Genomic DNA, 22905 nt, shown 5'->3' on the forward strand with positions numbered 1-22905 from the left:
GGGTAGGCAACCCTGGAGCAGTGGAGATCTATCAGAACAGCATGGAGGAGAGCAGAGATCACCTGGGTGCAGGACACTTATTTTTTTAAGGAGATAACCTACCAAGGCTTCATTAAAATGTTGAAAAGGTTTGGGAAGTTCAGAAGTCAATAGTAAATAATGCAGAGTTCAGGAAAAATTAGTGCAGAATGCAGTAGTCAGTAACACAGAGTGCAGAGGTCAATAGTATGTAAAAGTGTGCAGAGGTCAGTAGTATGTGACGCATAGTGCAAGGGTCAGTAGTATGTGACAAATAGTGCAAGGGTCAGTAGTATAGAAAAGAGAGCTGAGGCCACTAGTATATAATACAACAGTGCAGGGGTCAGTATTATGGCAGGGGTCAGTAGTATAGAAAAGAGTGCCGAGGTGACTAGTATATAATGCACAGTGCAGGGGTCAGTAGTATGTGACACATAGTGCAAGGGTCAGTAGTATAGAAAAGAGAGCCAAGGCCACTAGTATATAATACAACAGTGCAGGGGTCAATATTATGACAGAGTGCAGAGGTCAGTAGTATGTGACACATAGTGCAGGGGTCAGTAGTATAGAAAAGAGTGCTGAGGTGACTAGTATATAATGCACAGTGCAGGGGTCAGGAGTATCACAGAGTACAAAGGTCAGTAGTGCGTAACACACAGTGCAGAGGTCAGTAGTGCGTAACACACAGTGCAGAGGACGGTAGTGCATAACACACAGTGCAGAGGTCAGTAGTGCATAACACACAGTGCAGAGGTCAGTGGTGCGTAACACACAGTGCAGAGGTCAGTGGTGCGTAACACACAGTGCAGAGGTCAGTAGTGCATAACACACAGTGCAGAGGTCAGTGGTGCGTAACACACAGTGCAGAGGTCAGTGGTGTGTAACACACAGTGCAGAGGTCAGGAGTAACTTAAAAAAAAACTCCCTCTCAAGCAAAAATAACCAACTTCCATTACAAACCTCTACATTGCCACAGCACAAATGTCCCCCTCCCACTGTAAAATGCATTCACCAGACCTCAGATGCAACAGAACACAGCAGGGTGGCGGAAGTCCTTCCAAGTTTATCCTCAGCTGTGTCATATGACCTACCAAAGCTGAGTAGACATCTACTACTTCCTCTGGCTCTGCTTTTGCCGCTTTGGTTTGAGAGGCGGTGGCCATTGCAAACTACAAATTATTTGGCTGTGATCGACCTGTTCTGACACCTGTTCTAAGGTGACCAGCAGATGAAACCATGGGACATAGTAGGGGGACCAGCCACCCAACACTCCCAAGGTGGATGGAAGCCAGTGATGGCCATAGCTCCTAAACTGAGCAAAAAATTGTGCTCACCGCTTGCTGTACAGGCAAGTATTACTACTCTTCTTTTACAGAGTGCTCGTGTCTTCATCATTCCAGAATTGCTGGATTTTTTTTTTTATTGTTTTTGTAATTGTTAGCCCAGCCCCCCACCACCATTTCAGCTTAGGCTATACCTGATCCTGCAGTCTCTTGGGATACTTACCTCACATCTCCCAGGAGGCTACAGGATTATCACATAGAGTGCCCAGAAGTTGGGTCCAGCATATCGTCGTAGATGGTTGCTCACACCCGGAGACAGTCAGCTGAAGAGGACCAAGATGGTGGCATAGGACCCGCTGTGTGGCTACTGAATAGTGGATCGCGGAGGGATAACGCTGGATTCGCTGTGCGGGTGAGTATGTGCTTTGAAGAGCACTACAGGTAAGTAGGGGAAAAAAAACATGTACTACTCTACTGACAGATTGTTAACCATTCTTTAACCAAGACCATCCACCATCTTCCTCTAGGTGAAGGCTGGATCTGTGAAACAAGAGTTTGAAAAACAAGATGAGCTGAAGCGGTCGGCCCTGAGAACCATCAGTGCTCTCCTCACCATCCAGGAGGTGCAGAACAGCCAGACCATGGCGGAGTTCCTGTCGCAGATCAGAGCCAATCCAGAGCTGGCGTCCTTGTTTGAGAGCATCCAGAAAGACTCCACGTCCATGTGCAGCACAGAGATTATGGACCTGAGCTAAGATACTTGCAATTACTTACCAATGCAGATCATATCAAGACTGACAGACTGACACCTGTAAATCCTAAAACTTCTGCCTACAGAGGAACTACAGATGGGGGTAGACACAAAGCCATTGTTTTGTCAATGAAGCGCAATCTAGAACAGCATTCTATAGGAGTGTTATGGTCCTGCCCCAGGTTTAAGATTGCTCAATTAAACTGAACTGGTCATTAGAAAATAAATGGCAGTCTGAAATACCTGCTTGTCCCACCTCACTAACCCTTTTATGTATACCCCAAACCTAGAAAAGTATGCAAATCTTAACTTCAAGTCAAATCCCAGGCACACCATGTTCTATAATGCAATGCATGTTACCTGCAAACTCACGCGCATTGCAGAATGTGGGGCACACCAAGATCTAACTTGACATCAAAGTCTCAATGTTTGGGGGCTCCATGCAGAAGAGGAGTTTGCTCCAATCATATGGTAGCCTTTGCTAATTTGGCGTCAGATTGCCTTTTCAGTTCACTTTATTGAATATGTCCATGCTGGATCCAACCCATGGCCTGTACACAGCCTCTGAGTCTGGATTTCGGGTCTGAGATTAAAGTGAATCTTTGAGCATAGAAATATGGAAGCTGGCCATGCTTAGGATGATTCCACCTTTAAAAACCAGTCAAGAAAATTCTCCATCCATATTTCTATCCTTATGCAGCGTACACACGGTCGGACTTTTCGACCGGACTTGTCCGACGGACCAAATCTGGCGAACAATCCGATCGTGTGTGGGCTTCACCGGAACTTCAGCGGACTTTTCCAGTCGCAAATCTGACGGACTTTAGATTTGGAACAGGCTTCAAAACTTTAAGTTGTAACTCCGCCGGACCCAGAAATCCGCTCGTCTGTATGCTAGTCCGACGGACAAAAACCGACGCTAGGGCAGCTATTGGCTACTGGCTATCAACTTCCTTATTTTAGTCCGGTGTACGTCATCACGTACAAATCCGTCGGACTTTGGTGTGATCGTGTGTAGGCAAGTCCGTTCTTTAAAAAGTCCATCGGAAGTCCGTCGAAAGTCCGCTGGAAAGTCTGTCGGACAAGTCCGGTCGAAAAGTCTGCCCGTGTGTACGTGGCCTTAGACGTGTTTTGAACATTCTATCTGTGCAAACCTTAAAAAAAAAAAACAAGGTACCCTGCCTGCTGGGACTTGCGGTTCACCAGTTGCTGCAGGCTGCTATTGTCTGAATTGAAGTGTGACAGAATTTTTTTAGCCGGTGAAATAAAGGTTATACTGTTTGTGCCAATGTCTGTCTTTTTGTTTGGCTTGACTGTCAGGGGGGATCATAACTGGAAGAGTATTTTAATTTAATCCCCAAAAATGACTCATAGGGGTTGATTTACTAATACTGGAGAGTGCAAAATCTGGTGCAGTTGTGCATGGTAGCCAATCAGCTTCTAACTTCAGCTTGTTCAGTTAAGCTTTCACAATAAAACCCGGAAGCTGATTGGTTTCTATGCAGAGGTGCACCAGATTTCGCACTCTTCAGTTTTATTAAATCAACCCCATAGTTACACACTTTATCCAACATACTGTATGTCAGGATTCACTGCAACCGATGTCTATTACCACCTGTATGAGCCGTCTGTGTGTGCAATGCCTCTCTCACGCCAGACCGTGTCCTTGCAACTACACCAAGCAAGCATAAATTGTGCTCCATCACATTTAAAGCCTAGTACACACGGGCTGAATGTCGGGCGACGTTCGGCCCATGTGTACTGTGGCCTGAAGGAAGCTGGCCGTATGGCTGGCTTCTGTCGATAGTGCATGACCTAAAAAAAGAATGCAGATCAGCTTTCGATCATCGCTCTCAGCATTCACCGCGCAGGGGTCACGGACTGCGGCACAGTGCTCTGAAGGGATGGCACGGGTATGCCGTTCCTTCAGAGAGCATGCGCCTGTGACATCATCGGCTGCATGTGAATATCTCCTACACAGTGCAGATTTAGGAGATATTCACGGTACCTACAGGTAAGCCTTAATACAGGCAAAGTGCAAGAATAGACTTTACTTCCACTTTAAAGCCCATCCTCTTTGAAATCACGCATAGGAAAGAGGGTAAAGTCCCAAATTACATATATAGCCAGATCCTGATATTAAACACCCATACAAGAGGAAATGTGTCTCCTACTAAAGCACTCTGGGAAATCAAATGGAAACAAAGAAGAATGGCGGCACATCCGGAAATAAAATCGAAAGAATTTATTGAAAGTCCATAAAATCAAGCGAACATGACAAACATCAATCCAAAAAAGATACTCAGTGGACGCATTTCACACAAACATGCTTACTCATCACAAAGGAGTGATGAGTAAGCGCGTCTGTGTGAAACGCGTCCACTGAGCACCTTTTTTGTATTGATGTTTGTCATGTTCGCTTGATTTTATGAACTTTCAATAAATTCTTTTGATTTTACTTCCGGATGTGCCGCCATATCTTCTTTGTTTCCATTGGATTTCCCTGGCTGCAGACCAGGCAGGCACAAGGATCTCTTTAGCAGCTCATCAGATCCTCACAGGTGGCTTTGAGCGGTGTGTTCCCAGCTCTTTCACTCCAGGAAATCACCCTCTAAACTCAGGGACTGCCTTCCCTAGTAGCTAAAGCTTATCATGTATAAGCTTTAGGTCTGTGTACATAGGATACTGGCTTATATTGATGGATCTAAGGGTCCCAGAAGGCCATGTGAGTCCTGGTGGGCAAGTGTGGAGGACTAGGTTCCCGGGGGGGGGGGGGGGGATTGTGGGTCCCAGAAGGCCAGCAGGAAGGGCCTGGGTCCCAGTGGTAAAATGTGGTGGACTAGGGGTCCCAAAAGGCTAACTGGCCAGTGGGGAGAACTAGAGGTCCTAGAAGGCTAACGTGGAACACTTGGGGTCCCAGCAAGCCGGTGGAATACGCTAGGTGTTCCATCTAGCAAGTACTAGGGGGCCCAAAATGTTGGTAGGAAGGACTAAATGTCAGAGCGAGCCAGTGGGGAGAACCAGAGGTCCCAGCAGGGTGGAGAACTGGGGGTCCTTGTGAGCCATTGGGGAGGACGAGGCGTCCGAGAAGGCTGGCAGGAAGGCCTAGAGCTCCTGGCAGGGAGGATTATGGGTTCCAGCAGACCAGTGGGGAGGACAAGGGGTCCCAGAAGGCTGTCAGGAAAGACTAGAGGTCCTGACAGGGAGGATTATGGGTTCCAGCAGTCCAGTGGGGAGGGGTCCCAGAAGGCTGGCATGGAAGACTAAGGGTCCCAGCGGGCTGGTGGAGTATCCGCGTACAGAGACAGAGGGGGGATATCCATGTAAAGAGACAGAGGAAGGGGTATCCATGTGGAGAGACAGAGAGAGATATCTGTGCACAGAGACAGGAGGAAGGGATATCCGTGTACAGAGACAGAGAAGGGGGAGATTAGTGTACTGAGACAATGTAAATGCAGGAGCATGCATCTCCATGGTACTTCCATATACTGTATGTGTGAACATGTAGCTTCATGTGACAGTGCAAGTGCATGTGACTCCATGGTACTTCCAAGTATGCAGGAGCATGTGACTTCATAGTGCTACCAGGTAGGAAGGAGGGTGTGAACCTATGTAATAATGCAAGAGCATTCGACTCCAAAGTACTTCTGGGCATGTCGGAGCCCCAGGGGAGCAACGGAAAGGTGAACATGTGATTCTGGGGGGGCTAAGGTCATGTAACGCCATATAACAGTGCAGGAGCATGCAACTCCATGTTGCTTCCAGATATGCATGAACATGTAGTTTCATGTGACAGTGCAAGAGCATGCAACTCTCTTAGTGGGACAGTAGGGGATTGGGGTACATAGTGAAAAGAGGCAGATTTGGGACAGGAGGGACCAGGGTACAACAGGGTACAACAGTGGAACAGAAGAAAGACTGGAGGTACAATAGCGGAATGAAGAAGATTGGGGTACAATATACAGAGGGGGGATTGGGGTATAATAGAGGGACAGAGGGAAGACTGAATGTACAAAAGCGGCATGAGGATGTTTGGGGCACAACAAAAAGGAACAGAGGGGGAGTGGGGGGCTAACAGAGAACAAAGGGTGGGACTGGAATACAATAGCAGGAAGTGGGGGGATATGTTGGGGTACAATAGTGGAAAGAGGTGGAATGGGGTATTGAGGGACAATAGTGTGTTGAATGAAAAAAATAAAGGAATAGATGGGTAAGATACTAGGATGAAAGTGACAAGAGTACAATAAAGGGACAGAGGGGAGATTGGGGTATGACAGAGGAATCAAGCAGGGATTGGGGTACAATAGTGGAACAGAGGAAAGACTGGAGGTACAACAGTGGGATGAGAAAAATTGGAACTAAAATGTTGGATGGGGTTACAACAAAGGGACAGAGAAGAATTGGAGTACAATAATGACTTGGGGTACCATAGCAGTATGGGGGGATGGGGTACAAAAGAGAAGGATTAGGGTACCATAGCAGTATGAGGGGGCTGGGGTACAATAGAGAAGAATTAGGGTACCATAGCAGAATGAGGGGGTTGGGGTACAATAGAGAAGGATTAGGGTACTATAGCAGAATGAGGGGGGATGGGGTACAATAGAGAAGGATTAGGGTACCATAGCAGAAGAAGGGGGACTGGGGTACAATAGAGAAGGATTAGAGTACCATAGCAGTATGAGGGGCCTGGGGTACAATAGAGAAGGATTAGGGTACCATAGCAGTATAAAGGGGGCTGGGGTACAATAGAGAAGGATTAGGGTACCATAGCAGAATAAGGGGGGCTGGGGTACAATAGAGAAGGATTAGGGTACCATAGAATGAGGGGGGCTGGGGTACAATAGAGAAGGATTAGGGTACCATAGCAGAATGAGGGGGGCTTGGGTACAATAGAGAAGGATTATGGTACTATAGCAGAATGAGGGGGTTGGGGTACAATAGAGGAGGATTGGGGTACCATAGCAGAATAAGGGGGGCTGGGGTACAATAGAGAAGGATTAGGGTACCATAGCAGAATGAGGGGGGTTGGGGTACAATAGATAAGGATCAGGGTACCATAGCAGAATGAGGGGGGTTGGGGTACAATAGATAAGGATCAGGGTACCATAGCAGAATAAGGCGGGTTGGGGCACAATAGATAAGGATCAGGGTACCATAGCAGAATGAGGGGGGCTGGGGTACAATACAGGGGCAGGAAGGTGCTGTACGCAATATGTATGAGATCACAGGGTAAGTGCTGCCAGGGGTGAACACATCAGCCGGACACCGATGGATGAAGGAAGCAGAGTCCTCTCTGCGTTATTCAGTGTCCTGGTGCCAGTTACCGCTAGAGGGAGCCGCCTCACATTCATCTCACATTCACCGGACTGTGCCAATCAACGAGACAATTCACCATGAGAACTGCCACTTCATCAGGACAATCAGGAAATCATAGCCCCGGTATTAAAATTTTCTACAGTCTCTGCTCTTTCTGCCTAAAAGTGATCCTAGCGGCCGATTAGCTGCTGGATCACTTTTAGAAGTGGCAGGAGGGTCGGCTCCTCCCTCCCGGGACTTTCTGGTGGTTCTCTGGCTTACCTGGCTCATTGGCAAGCTCGAGAACCGATCCAGCGGTTGCCCATAGAAATAAGCAAAGGAAAGATGGCCTCCGCTCATCTCTATGGTCTAGGAGGCCTGGAGCAACGTCATGACGCCACTTCTGGTTCACAGCCGATGTAAACAAGCCCTTTTTTTTTTTTAAAGCATCAGATCAATATTTTTTTTTTTATCTGATGCTTTCCAATGCTTGCGTGCAATACCTTCCTCTGTAACTCTAAACAACTGATCTGTAGAAATTTCTAAAGCGTCGCCTATGGAGATTTTTAAGTACTGTAGTTTGTCGCTATTCCACGAGTGTGCGCAATTTTACAGCGTGACATGCTGGGTATCTATTTACTCGGTGTAGCGTCATCTTTTATATTTTACAAAATTGGGTTATATATTGTGTTGTTTTTTTTAATTCATCAAAGTGTTTTTTTTCCTAAAAAAATTAGCATTAGGGGGGATATTGACACATGAGCAGACCTTACCTGTGCCGTGCACTGAGCACCCGAACACGTCATATATAAAAACCTCCAACACGTTTCGTGGGGCCAAATCCCTCCCTCCCCCCGTCATCAGGGCTCAGCACAGGATAATCCTTGTATCTATAACCACTAAGGCTCCGTCCGCACCTAGCCGTTCCGGATCATGGGTAGAATCGCCGCAATTGGAAAATTACTTTCCTAATGGCACCCCAATTTGCAGTGCGATTTTGATGTGATAAATCGCAGCAAATTGCAATGTTGTCGCTCAAAATAAGCTCCTGCTCCTTTTTGAGCGATAAGCATCGAGAATTGCTGCGACTGCCGCGCGATTTATCACGCGGCAAAAACGCGCTGCAATTGGGGAGGGGGGGGGGGGGGAATTGGGAAGTAATGGCATTACACAAGCGTCCCACGATTTGCCAGGATTTTGAATCGTGGGCAGAATCGCGGTGATTCGGATCCCTCAGGTGTGAACGGAGCCTAAGGCTGCATTCGCACTTCAGCGTTTTGAATCGCGGGCAGATTTGCCGTGAAAGCGCCGATGTGTGAATGGAAAATCGCGGGACTCGCCTTTGAGATGGCATTAATTTGAAGGACACCTCAAATCAAGCGATAAATCGCACTGCAATCGCGGCAACCCGCAACGCGGGAAGCATGTCGCCCGTGTTGCCACGATTTGCCATTCACATATCAGCTTTCGAAAGGCTGGCAGATTCGCTGCAAATCTGCCCGCGATTCAAAAACGCTGAAGTGTGAATGCAGCCTGCAACTTCCAATGCCACCCCAATCGCGGCGCGATTTGGCGGGGGCGACAATCGCAGTAAAAATCACGCAAACAGATTTACGGAATGCTTGTGGCCCAAAAGAAGTACAAAAACTTCTTTTGGGCCCACAGGGGTCCCGCGATTCTGTTTGGCTAATTTTACAGCAACTTTCACCTGCCGAATCGCGGTAAAAATCGCACCGCGATTGGGGTGCCATTGGAGGTCACAGGGAACGCGCCGGCGTCCCGCGATTTGCCGCTATTGCGAATGGCAGGCGATTAGGTTCGCGTTTCGGAACCCGGAGATGTAAACGATCCACAATGGCAGTAAATCGCGTTCCCGTTGCGCTGCCCTTCGATTCCAATAGCACCCTAAACGCGCCGCTATTCGTGACGATCGTGGTAAAAACGCGTGAACAGAATCACGTGACGCCCAAAATTAATGCAGAAGCTTCTTTTGGGCGATTCTATTTGCGGGTTTTTATAAAGATTGTGGCCCCCCCCCATACGCGGAGATCTGAACGGGGCGGAATCGCGGCAATTCAGGAGTTGCAGTCAGAATCGCCACGGGACACGCTTGCAATCCTGTTACTTTCAATGGCACCCCAAAATATCGCAGCGATTGTTGCCGCGAAAAAAAATTGGCAGCAGAAACGCGCAAACAAAATGGCGGGATGGCTGTCGCCCAAAAGAATTTTGGAATTTTGGAAACAGCGTCCCGTGATTTTGTTGCGAGCTGTCGGGCGGCAAGATAACGACGCGATTGATGTGCCATTGAAAGTAACGGATTCGCAAGCGCCTCCCGCGCTTTGCGCCGATTCAGGAATCGCAAATCTGGGACGCCGAGGCGTGAGCCAGGCCTATTCTGACTTTACAAGTAAAAATTACTCAGAACCCCCAAAAATGATATATCCTTCCCCTTTTAATGACCCGTCCCCCATATGTCTCAGTCCCTCCCAGAGGCGGCTCTAGGCTTTGTGAGGCCTTAGGCAAAACTTCGACATGAGGCCCCACTGATGCCCTTGAACTATGCAGCAGGCCTTCCCAGATTGAGATGCTCGTGCGGTGGATGGGAAAAGTGACGTGCGCAGACGCAACATCACTCCTCATTGGCTGGTAGGAAGTCCCCTGTCAATCAAAACTGGGGTAATGTGTGTCACACTACCACTGAAGGAGCCACTTGGTAATTTTGGGTTCCCTGTTCTGCGCCTCAACTCTAAGAACACCTTCAGGCCCCTCTGACACACCTGGTTGATTGAATCACTACAGACACACATAGCGTATACTACCTTTCACCTTACTGTAGGATATAGGCAATAAACAATTACACACGTGTTTAGTGGTAGACACTATTTGTCTAGAATTAGGAACTTGCATAAATGATAAAAAATGCAGTTCAAAAAGCAGAGTAGAACTACCCTCAGGTAATAAAGGTAAACAAATATATCTATAAAAGCAGCTCTATATCAATAGCAAAAAAATCAATACGAGAAAAGGTAAATCAATATTTAGCAACACAACTGGAAACTAAACGTGTTTAAAGGAATAGCAGTTTCCTAATTGTATTCGAGTGCACTTGACAGAATGAGAGAAGGTGGGGTCCCCCTTTAAATGGCAACAACAAACTGTGCAGGGCCAGTGCAAGGATTTTTGTTTACTTATCCCTGGTCCAAGAAGTGACGTCATACAGGGCGTCAGCCTGTCCAGTCAAGTGGCCCATTGAAACACCAAATCAGCTCATCCATGCCCACCTGGTTTTTCAATGCAGCCTCACTAGTGCCGCCTCATCAGTGCCCATCAATGCAGCCTCATCAGTGCCCATCAATGCAGACTCACCAGAGTTGTAGTTTCCTCTGCCCTGCTCGGGAGCTTGAGCGCGGACTACAACTCCCGGAATGCAACAGCAGCCGGCTGGGCCGCCGGCCCAATTTCCTACAGAAGAAAAAAAAAAAGGCAGCGGGCAGCAGCTGCCAGCTGTTTTCAACATAGATTAGAGTGGCCTAGGGGGCACTCTGCCCCCCCGGCCCTGCCTGTCCCTGACGTCATACATGACACTTCCCAGTCTGTGTACAGGAGGGTGGCTGAGTGGATGAAGGTCTGCTGAGCTACGGCCGCCCTTCCCAGTGCCACCCATCATGACCCGCAGGTGGAACAGTGGTGCCCGGTAAACATGGTGAAGTGGGTTAGTGGTGGAAGTGATAGGCGGCTTCCCAGCCACTTGTAACACTTCCAGATGGAAGGCGACAGTCAGCTTTACTATAGTACACACACTTCGAGCTGCTATAGGGGCTGGTGATTAGGATTTTACTGCCCCCCTATCCTGGTGCCCTGAGTTGGCTGCTTAAGCCACCATATGGTAGGGCTGGCCATAGCCCTAGGGCCACTACAGTTATAGGGCAGTCTTTAGGCTCGGTTCACACCAGTGTGCTGTGCAACCTCACATGTGATTCGCACCACACTGCAGTGCAAATCACATGTGAAGTCTGTGCTGTGCGATTTCTGCCATACAGATAGTATTGCTGAATTTGCATCACATTTGGACCAAGGTCATGCAGGACCCTTTTTTGGTCCACACCAGAATCGGATCGCGTGTTCACACCCATGCGATCCGATTCATGTCTAAATTGACAGTTTACACAGCAATATGTGAACCGATCTGGGGGTGTCATTAACTTTGTATTGACACTTTCAGTGGTTCGCATAAGGCAGTGTGAACCGAGTCAGGTGTGATGCAGGAAGCGGCAGTGGATTCGCAGGGTTCTCGCATCGCACCAGTGTGAACCGAGCCTAAGTGTTGGTTCACACTGCAGCGATGTGGGAACCCTGCGAATCCGCTGCGGGTTCCCGCATAGTATGTCTCCCGGTGGCAGTTCACACTGCCCTATGCGAACTGCTTGGAGGGTCAATACAAAGTTAATGACACCCCCAAATCAGTTCGCATATCGCAGTGTGAACTGAAAATTCGGACAGGAATCAGATCACATGGATGTGAACACCCATGCATTCCGATTCTGATGCAGATCAGAAAAGAGGTCCTGTGCGAGTTTGGTCCGAATGCGATACGAATTCAGCCATACAATGTGTATGGCTGAAATCGCATAGAAGTCGCATGTGATTTGCACTGCAGTGTGGTACAAATCACATCCGATGTTGAACATCGCTGCAGTGTAAACTAGCACTAAGTCCTAAATCTTCCTCTCTTGCAGCTGTGAATATGGCCTGCAGGCAGTATTAGGGCCAAAGAATACCAGGGTGGGAAGTTCCTATAGATGGCAGAAGATAATGGCTGACTGGCCCTCTTACCTGACCTGGGGATACAGCAACAATGGTTCCTCTGATCAGGAGTTAGCTCATTCTGGGTTGCCTGTGGCGACTCCGCTGGGTGGTGCCCAGATCTGTATTCTGGAAATAACTTTATGCCTTTCTTCAGAAGTGATGGTGATAGGCAGTGTGGATTTCTCTGTGGTGGTGCAGTGCAGTGGGATTCTCTCTCTCTCTGATGGAGTTCTGGGTGCACTTCCCCAAAATTCCCCCGGGATTCTGGATCTCTCTCCCTCCTCTTCAGCTGGGCATGCTGGGGGCTGCAGTTTCTTCCCTTAGTTTTGCAATGTCCACCACTCGAGACTACATTTCCCACAATCCTCTTCTGTTTAATTTGTGTTTTTTTCCCCCTTGTCCAATAAGGAGGGGGAAGAAACACGAGTACAGTGCTGAGAGGGGGGGGAGAAGAGCAGCAGCTTCTCTCTCTCCACACAGACACAGCCGCTCCCTTTTTCTGCTGCTCTGCTCAACTGACAGGAGGAAGGAGGGAGGATGGGAAGGAAGCAGAGAGAGAGAGAATTCCCTCCAGTCTTTTAGTGGCGGCTCGAGCAGGGGGGTGAAGGAGGTCTCCTCGGACCCCCTCCTGTCATTTGCCGGCGGCATATATCAGGCAAATTCGGCGATGGCGAGGCCCCTATGATGGCGAGCCTGAGGCGATCGCCTAATTTGCCTAATTGGAGAGCCGCCTCTGAGGTGGCTCTAGGCTTTGTGAGGCCTTAGGCAAAACTTAGACATGAGGCCCCACTCACGCCCATAATGGGAAAACAAATTCAAGCAATAAAAATGGCTGCAGAAAGATGCACGGATCTACCCCACAGTTCATCAGCACCACTTCCAGGGCACCCTCCTCACCCATCAAACATATGCAGCCAATAAAACATCTGGAACCCAGCAAGGTGACAACCCCTCTAAGAATTGTCCCTGTGCCTTGGGAGAATGAGGAGGGGTGTCACTAAGTCATTCTACATCCACAGGGGAAGGAGAGTGGGGGGAAGTCAAAAAGAACAGGGGTGGAGAGCATGGGGGGGGGGGAGCGGAGAGCACTGGGGGGGGGGGGGCTGGAGAGCGATGGGTGGAGCTTGAGAGCTCTGGGGGGCCAGAAAGAACGGGGGTGGATAGCATGGGGGGGGCTGGAGAGCACTGGGGGGGGCAAAGAGCAGGGGAGAGCAGAGAGCACTGGGGGAGCCAGAAAGAACAGGGGTGGACAGCACAGGATGCTGGAGAGCTTTGGGGGGGGGGAGTAGAGTGGGAGCACAGGGATGGTGGCTGGAGAACGATGGGGCAGCTGCTCCTCCTATCCAGGCACACAGGGGGGCTGCACGGGCACTTACTTTGTCTCCAGTCATGGAGGTCAGTCGGGCAGCATCAAAAGATTGCAGTTCCGTCCTTCCTCTTTACAGTCATGAGGACTGCTGACTCGAATAGACGGTTGGGCAGGTGTGGAGCAGCGCGGGCTGAAGGAGCAGCCCCAGCTGCTTTAGGGCCCCACATAGACATGCTGCCCGCACGTCTTGGGGAGATGGCACCTGGAGCCGGGTGCCGTAATCCGGACACTGACGCCACCTAGAGGCCTTTGCTGTCCCGCTCTCTGCACCTTGCACCTGCTGCCACCGGACCAGACGCTCCATGGCGAGGCCGCTATTTGTCAGTGCCCGATTGGTCAATGAGTTCCTGGGCCACAGAGTCCCAGCGGGGGTAGGGTGAGCCACCAGCGCCGTAATCGGTGATTGATCACAGCCAAATTAGGCGGCCGCGAGGTGCCTGTGAGTGCGTGGCCTTAGGAGATCGACTAATTTGCCTAATTATAGAGCCGCCTCTGCTCACCACCATAGCAGCTTTTAGAAATCATGGGGCCCCTTATGGCCTACCTGACAGAGGCCCCCCAGTGGCCTTTGGAATGCCCACTCTGTCTGTAACAAACTCAACTCTGTCCACAACCTCTATATCACAAACTCCTTTAATCTACTTCCTGTTACTGAGAACTGGCTCCATGAATCCAACTCTGCTTCTCCTTCACTTCCTGACTACCTATCAGTTTCAGAGGCCCTGAAATGCCAGGATAGTACAACCCCCCACCCACACACACACACCTAAAAAGGTTAGGGGACTTATAAGGGAGAGTTTACTATCACTCTAAGGCAATGTTTATTTTTGGGGCAATGATGATAATGGGTTGGGGGGGGGTTATAATGCTATGTGTGTCTTGTATATTTCCCACTTCTTATGGGCGTGTGATATTATTGTTGTATTCCAGTTAACCCTGAAAGGGTAGAATATAGACACAAGCTGCTACTCCCGAACTACGATGGCCCTGGTTAAAAAAAATTCTTATAATGTTAGGGGATTGAACACACTCACTAAGAGACAGCCAGTTAATTGAGAATTCAGGAGTTACTCTGCAAATATAATCTTTTTACAAGAAGCCCATCTGGCCTGGTCATCTAAAGTAATATACAGCTCTAAGACAGGGCCGTCTTTAACTCAGGGCAAAAGGGGCAGCTGCCCCGGTCCCAGTCATTGTTGTTCGGCCCAAAGCAGCTGCCCCTTGAGCCCGCAAATAGTTGATAAGTGGATTTGGGAGGGCCCAAGAAAATGTTTTCCCAGGGTCCAATCAATAGTAAAGATGGCCCTGCTCTAAGTATTATAAATTCTGGTATTATGGGTGCTCCCCAAGTAAAAAGGTAGAAGCCATAGGGCCTGAGAGGAATATACCATTTATAATGAAAGCAGAATTGTCGGACCCAGAAGGGTGTTATATGTTTGTTATAGAAATATGTTTGCTAGAAACGTGCAAGGGTGTACAGCAGTGTGCAGAGGGTAAATTCAGATTTTTTGCTACTCACGTGGTCACACCCCTTTAGTACCTGATGGGTTATATGCCCTGTACATGTGTAAAGCAATTTGGATTTGAGCGAATGCTGTAGCTGTACGGCACTCGCGCCCGCGGGTAGAGGGTGCACGTGCGCACCCCTGCCGTGCCCGCAGCGATCGTATTAGTTCCAGAACCGATTAGTCTCCAGGCCCAGGCCAATGATTTCTGGCCTGGACCTGGTGATCAGTTCTGGCGAATGAGAGACTGTTCTCTGCCTGTTTATTTTAAACACAGGCAGAGGAAGTGATGTCACCTCCTCTCATGGAGCCCTTTTCGGTTCCAGAGCGAGAGGAGAGGACATCTTACCGTGAGTACACCAACACCACACTGACACCCGTACATGTAGGCACACTTATCACCTCCTGATCACCCCCCAGTTAACCCTTTCACTCCCTGTCACAGTGCCACCAAGTGCAGTTTTCAGATTTTTCACTGATCACTGTACTGGTGTCACTTGTGACACTAAGGTGGTTAGTGGTAGGCCCAGGTAGGTTTAAGGTACCCCCCAATAACCCCCTAATAAAGGTTTAATCCTTTGATCACCCCCAGTTAACTCTTTCAACCCCTGTCACTAGTATAGTGTACAGATCTCTTTTATGATCACTGTATTTAGTGTCACAGATGATGCTAGTTAGCCAGTTAGCTAGTTACTGTCACCGTTGTTTTTTTTATAGCGTCAGGGTACCTGTCATATATTACCTAATAAAGGTTTAACCCCCTGATGGCCCCCCAGTACAGGTTTTAGTGTCAGTTAGGGTCAGCGTCAATCCCAGGCAGCATCAGATTAGTGCCAGTAGTGCTAACACCCACGCATGCACCATACACCTCCCTTACTAGTATAATGTTTGAACAGATCAATATCTTTGATCTGATCAGAACTATACTAGTGTCCCCAGTAGTTTAGTGTTCCCAAAAACGCGGCGTTAGCAGGATCAGCCCAGACACCTGCTAGAACCCGTGTTTAGCCCCTTCGCCCAGCCCAGCCCAGCCCACCCAAGTGCAGTATCAGTAGATCACTGTCACTTACAAAACACAGCACACCTAATTGCAGCGTTAGAGTCCGGCCTGATCCCTGGGCCTGATCCCGTGGTACCTCAGGCCAAAGAACACCCCAAAAAAGATGTTGTGTCTACAGAAAACGTGGATATAGGAATGACACATGCTTTTATTGTCCCTTCTGTCCTGACCAACCTGGTCTCTGCATCGGTGAATGTTTCCGTCGCTACCACACACTAGTGGAGTATTAGCATAGGGTACAGCACTGCACAGTGGTAGGGCACACTAACAAAGGGTCTTAAAAGATGAGATGGCCATCACAATTTGAGAGACCCTAATCTAGAACGTTTATAGTTAAAATAAAATTACAAAAAAAAAGAAAAGAAAAAGTCCCCAAAAAAATAAAAAAGCCAAAAATAGTTGTCGTTTTATTTTTCTTCTCTCTCTATTGTTACTGTATTTTATGCTTAACTGTAATGTTTTATTGTTACTGTGTTTTATTGTGTTTGCTTGGCAGGTATGGTATGTCCTACTGTTATACTGTAATGTTATTTTGTTTTATTGTTAACCATTATTTTCTTTGCAGATATGCCATTCAGCAGCAGTATGGGTTTATTTACTCTGACAGCAACAGGGTTTGCTCTCACGATACGTAAAGCTGTGACTCCAGCGCTGTAGGAGGTGATTTCACCAACACAATTGAAAAAAAGAGCATATATGCCGAAGCATGGGGGCAGGGGTGGAGGGGCGATTTGCCCCTAAGATTAGGGGCGGATTGCCACCATGCTTCGGCATATATTTTTTACTCTTTTTTTAAGCAACGATTGCAATAAAAAAAGTTGTTTTAGTGAGTTAATATTTTATTGTTACCATTGTTTGCTTTTCAGGTACGCCATTCAGCTGCAGCACAGATTTATTTATTTTGACAGCAACAGGATTTGCTCTCACGATATGTAAATCAGCGACTCCAGCGCTGTAGGAGGTGATTTCACCACCAGTTAAAAAAAAGAACGGTGCCTGTATGCCCATCATTAGAAGTAGGTGGATGCAGGGCAATATTCTAATTGTTGGCATACCCCTGATTGAACAATAGGAATGGAGGAATCTGTTAGGTTCTCTTTTTTCATCCACAGGCTGCATGAAAAAAAGAACCTTGCAATATATGCCCAAGGACCAGTGACATACTGGTATGTTGCTTGACTTTGAGTGGTTATACCAGAATGATGCCTGCAGGTTTAGGTATCATCTTGGTATCGTTCTTTTCAGCCGGCGGTTGGCTTTCATGTAAAAGCAATCCTAGCGGCTAATTATCTGCTTGACTGATTTTACAAACTTTATAAAATTAGGAGGAAGACACTGCTTCCCCTAAGGAAATGGGATTTTGATGGAGATGATGATATCTGTTACCAAGGTAAACACGTAGTCAGTAACATTTGTTTAAGAATTCAATTTATTATCACAAAAATATTGTAAAAAATCACATAATCAATATGATACATTAACCACTTGACGACCGTCTCACGCTGATATACGTCAGCAGAATGGCACGGGCAGGCAAAATCACGTACCTAGTACGTGATTGCCTTCCCACGGGCGGGGGGTCCGATCGGACCCCCCCGGGTGCCCGAGGCAGTCGGCTTTGGTCTGGGAGCGTTCAGAGATGAGGGGGAGGCCATCCATTCATGGTCCCCCCTCGCGATCGCTCCCAGCCAATGAGAATCTTCCCCTGCCTCTGTGTAGTACACAGAGGCAGGGAATGTGATGTCATCTCTCCTCGGCTCGGCAGTTTCCGTTCCGGCGCCGAGGAGAGAAGACTGCAATGTGAGTGCACCAACACAACACATCACAGTAGAACATGCCAGGCACACATTACATGCCCTGATCACCCCCCCACCCCCCTTACACTGACACCAAGCAGTTTTTTTGTTTTTTTTTCTGATTACTGCATGGTGTCAGTTTGTGACAGTTAGTGGGGTAGGGCAGCTAGTATTAGCCCCCTTTAGGTCTAGGGTACCCCCCTAATAAAGTTTTAACCCCTTGATCACCCCCCGTCGCCAGTGTCGCTAAGCGATCATTTTTCTGATCGCTGTATTAGTGTCACTGGTGACGCTAGTTAGGGAGGTAAATATTTAGGTTCGCCGTCAGCGTTTTATAGTGACAGGGACCCCCATATACTATCTAATAAAGGTTTTAACCCCTTGATTGCCCCCTAGTTAACCCTTTCACCAGTGATCACCGTATAACCGTTACGGGTGACGCTGGTTAGTTTGTTTATTTTTCATAGTGTCAGGGCACCCGTCGTTTATTACCGAATAAAGGTTTAGCCCCCTGATCGCCTGGCGGTGATATGCGTCGCCCCAGGCAGCGTCAGATTAGCACCAGTACCGCTAACACCCACGCACACAGCATACGCCTCCCTAAACGCATAACTGCAGCGGTCGCACAGTCAGGCCTGATCCCTGCGATCGCTAACAGTTTTTTTGGTAGCATTTTGGTGAACTGGCAAGCACCAGCCCCAGGCAGCGTCAGGTTAGCGCCAGTACCGCTAACACCCACGCACGCACCGTACACCTCCCTTAGTGGTATAGTATCTGATCGGATCAATATCTGATCCGATCAGATCTATACTAGCATCCCCAGCAGTTTAGGGTTCCCAAAAACGCAGTGTTAGCGGAATCAGCCCAGATACCTGCTAGCACCTGCGTTTTGCCCCTCCGCCCGGCCCAGCCCAGCCCAGCCCACCCAAGTGCAGTATCGATCGATCACTGTCACTTACAAAACACTAAACGCATAACTGCAGCGTTCGCAGAGTCAGGCCTGATCCCTGCGATCGCTAACAGTTTTTTTGGTAGCGTTTTGGTGAACTGGCAAGCATCAGCGGCCTAGTACACCCCGGTCGTAGTCAAACCAGCACTGCAGTAACACTTGGTGACGTGGCGAGTCCCATAAGTGCAGTTCAAGCTGTTGAGGTGGCAAGCACAAGTAGTGTCCCGCTGCCACCAAGAAGACAAACACAGGCCTGTCGTGCCCATAGTGCCCTTCCTGCTGCATTCGCCAATCCTAATTGGGAACCCACCACTTCTGCAGCGCCCATACTTCCCCCATTCACATCCCCAACCAAATGCAGTCGGCTGCATGAGAGGCATTTTCTTTATGTCCTCCCGAGTACCCCTACCCAAGGGCCCCCCCCAAAAAAAGATGTTGTGTCTGCAACAAGCACGGATATAGGCGTGACACCCGCTATTATTGTCCCTCCTGTCCTGACAATCCTGGTCTTTGCATTGGTGAATGTTTTGAACGCTACCATTCACTAGTTGAGTATTAGCGTAGGGTACAGCATTCCACAGACTAGGCACACTTTCACAGGGTCTCCCAAGATCCCATCGCATTTTGAGAGACCCGAACCTGGAACCGGTTACAGTTATAAAAGTTAGTTACAAAAAAAAGTGTAAAAAAAAATATATATATATAAAATAAAAAAAATAGTTGTTGTTTTATTGTTCTCTCTCTCTCTATTCTCTCTCTATTGTTCTGCTCTTTTTTACTGTATTCTATTCTGCAATGTTTTATTGTTATTATGTTTTATCATGTTTGCTCTTCAGTTATGCAATTTTTTATACTTTACCGTTTACTGTGTTTTATTGTTAACCATTTTTTTGTCTTCAGGTACGCCATGCACGACTTTGAATGGTTATACCAGAATGATGCCTGCAAGTTTAGGTATCATCTTGGTATCATTCTTTTCAGCCAGCGGTCGGCTTTCATGTAAAAGCAATCCTAGCAGCAAATTAGCCTCTAGACTGCTTTTACAAGCAGTGGGAGGGAATGCCCCCCCCCCCCACACCGTCTTCCGTGTTTTTCTCTGGCTCTCCTGTCTCAACAGGGAATCTGAGAATGCAGCCGGTGATTCAGCCAGCTGACCATAGAGCTGATCAGAGACCAGAGTAGCTCCAAACATCTCTATGGCCTAAGAAACCGGAAGCTACGAGCATTTCATGACTTAGATTTCGCCGAATTTAAACAGCGCCATTGGGAAATTGGGAAAGCATTTTATCACACCAATCTTGGTGTGGTCAGATGCTTTGAGGGCAGAGGAGAGATCTAGGGTCTAATAGACCCCAATTTTTTCAAAAAAAAGAGTACCTGTCACTACCTATTGCTATCATAGGGGATATTTACATTCCCTAAGATAACAATAAAAATGATTAAAAAAAAAAAAAAAAAAAAAAAAAAAAATGAATGGAACAGTTTAAAAATAAGATAAGAAAGAAAAAAGCACCCCTGTCGCCCCCTGCTCTCACGCTAAGGCGAACGCAAGCGGCGGTTTGTCGTCAAATGTAAACAGCAATTGCACCATGCATGTGAGGTATCACCACAAAGGTCAGATCGAGGGCAGTAATTTTAGCAGTAGACCTCCTCTGTAAATCTAAAGTGGTAACCTGTAAAGGCTTTTAAAAATGTATTTATTTTGTTGCCACTGCACGTTTGTGCGCAATTGTAAAGCATGTCATGTTTGGTATCCATGTACTCGGCCTAAGATCATCTTTTTTATTTCATCAAACATTTGGGCAATATAGTGTGTTTTAGTGCATTAAAATTTAAAAAAGTGTGTTTTTTCCCCAAAAAATGTGTTTGAAAAATCGCTGCGCAAATACTGTGAAAAAAAAAAAATGAAACATCCACCATTTTAATCTGTAGGGCATTTGCTTTAAAAAAAAAATATATAATGTTTGGGGGTTCAAAGTAATTTTCTTGGAAAAAAAGAAAAAAAAAAATTTTTCATGTAAACAAAAAGTGTCAGAAAGGGCTTTGTCTTCAAGTGGTTAGAAGAGTGGGTGATGTGTGACATAAGCTTCTAAATGTTGTGCATAAAAACCCCCCCAAATGACCCCAATTTTGGAAAGTAGACACCCCAAGCTATTTTCTGAGAGGCATGTTGAGTCCATGGAATATTTTATATTTTGACACAAGTTGCAGGAAAGTGACAATTTTTTTTTTTTTTTTGCACAAAGTTGTCACTAAATGATATATTGCTCACACAGGCCATGGGCATATGGCCTTCAAAACTGTGATAGGTAGTGAGGAGTGAAATCAAAAATTTACGCCCTTAGAAATCCTGAAGGCGGTGATTGGTTTTCGGGGCCCCGTACGCGGCTAGGCTCCCAAAAAGTCCCACACATGTGGTATCCCCATACTCAGGAGAAGCAGCTGAATGTATTTTGGGGTGCAATTCCACATATGCCCATGGCCTGTGTGAGCAATTTATCATTTAGTGACAACTTTTTGTAAATTTTTTTTTTTTTTGTCATTATTCAATCACTTGGGACAAAAAAAATTAATATTCAATGGGCTCAACATGCCTCTCATCAATTTCCTTGGGGTGTCTACTTTCCAAAATGGGGTCATTTGGGGGGGGGGGGGGGGGGGGTTGTACTGCCCTGCTATTTTAGCACCTCAAGAAATGACAAAGGCAGTCATAAACAAAAAGCTGTGTAAATTCCAGAAAATGTACCCTAGTTTGTAGACGCTATAACTTTTGCGCAAACCAATAAATATACACTTGACATTTTTTTTTTTTTACCAAAGACATGTGGCCGAATACATTTTGGCCTAAACGTATGACAAAAATTGAGTTTATTGGATTTTTTTTATAACAAAAAGCAGAAATTATCATTTTTTTTCAAAATTTTTGGTCTTTTTCCGTTTATAGCGCAAAAAATAAAAACCGCAGAGGTGATCAAATACCATCAAAAGAAAGCTCTATTTGTGGGAAGAAAAGAACGCAAATTTAGTTTGGGTACAGCATTGCATGACCGCGCAATTAGCAGTTAAAGCGACGCAGTGCCAAATTGTAAAAAGTGCTCTGGTCAGGAAGGGGGTAAATCCTTCCGGGGCTGAAGTGGTTAATTTACAGAACATGCCCACAACTTAAGATTTTTTTTTTTTTTTATTGTGAAGCAAACAAATAGGACAAAATATCAGAAAAAGTCAATGTGCATAACTATTCACCCCCCTAAAGTCAATACTTTGTAGAACCACCTTTTGCAGCTATCACAGCTCCAAGTCCCTTTGGATAAGTCTCTATGAGTCTTGCCACATCTTACCACTGGGATATTTGCCCATTCCTCCTTGCAAAACTGCTCCAGCTCCTTCAAGTTGGATGGTTTGCACTTGTGAACAGCAATCTTTAAGTCTGACCATAGATTTTCTATTGGATTGAGGTCTGGGCTTTGACTAGGCCAGTCCAACACATTTACATGTTTCCCCTTAAACCACTCAAGTGTTGCTTTAGCAGTGTGTTTGGGGTCATTGTCCTGCTGGAAGGTGAACCTCCGTCCTAGCCTCAAATCACACAGAGTGGTACAGGTTTTGCTCAAGAATATCCCTGTATTTAGCACCATCCATCTTTCCGTCAACTCTGACCAGTTTCCTGGTGCTGAAAAACATCCCCACAGCATGATGCTGCCACCACCATGTTTCACGGTGGGGATGGTGTTTTTTGGGTGATGTGATGGGTTTGCGCCAGATATTGCGTTTTTCTTTGATGGCCAAAAAGTTAAATTTTAGTCTCATCAGACCAGAGCACCTTCCTCCATACATTTTGGGAGTCTCCCACGTGCCTTTTTGCAAACTCAATACGTGCCATTTTGTTTTTTGCTGAAAGTAATGTCTTTCTTCTGGCCACTCTGCCATAAAGCCCAACTCTATGGAGCGTACAGCTTATTGTCGTCCTATGTACAGATACTCCAGTCTCTGCTGTGGAACTCTGCAGCTCCTCCAGGGTTACCTTAGGTCTCTGTGCTGCCTCTGATTAATGCCCCCCTTGCCCGGTCCGT

At 47.1% G+C, this 22905-nt stretch overlaps 1 protein-coding gene across 2 annotated transcripts in view; it reads left to right on the plus strand.

The window, feature by feature from the left end:
* The window catches only part of LOC141102763 (cullin-associated NEDD8-dissociated protein 1-like), a 39447-nt gene extending 36106 nt beyond the window's left edge, over positions 1–3341 (plus strand). For both annotated transcript variants that reach the window (XM_073591744.1, XM_073591745.1), the window contains one exon: positions 1829–3341. In XM_073591744.1, coding sequence (XP_073447845.1) covers positions 1829–2056 — 228 coding nt within the window. In that variant the 3' untranslated portion in view covers positions 2057–3341. The remainder of the gene's footprint in view (positions 1–1828) is intronic.
* Positions 3342–22905: the final 19564 nt, after the last annotated feature.

The sequence above is a fragment of the Aquarana catesbeiana genome, linkage group LG07 (genome assembly GCF_042186555.1).
Source record: "Aquarana catesbeiana isolate 2022-GZ linkage group LG07, ASM4218655v1, whole genome shotgun sequence".
Lineage (NCBI taxonomy): Eukaryota > Metazoa > Chordata > Amphibia > Anura > Ranidae > Aquarana > Aquarana catesbeiana.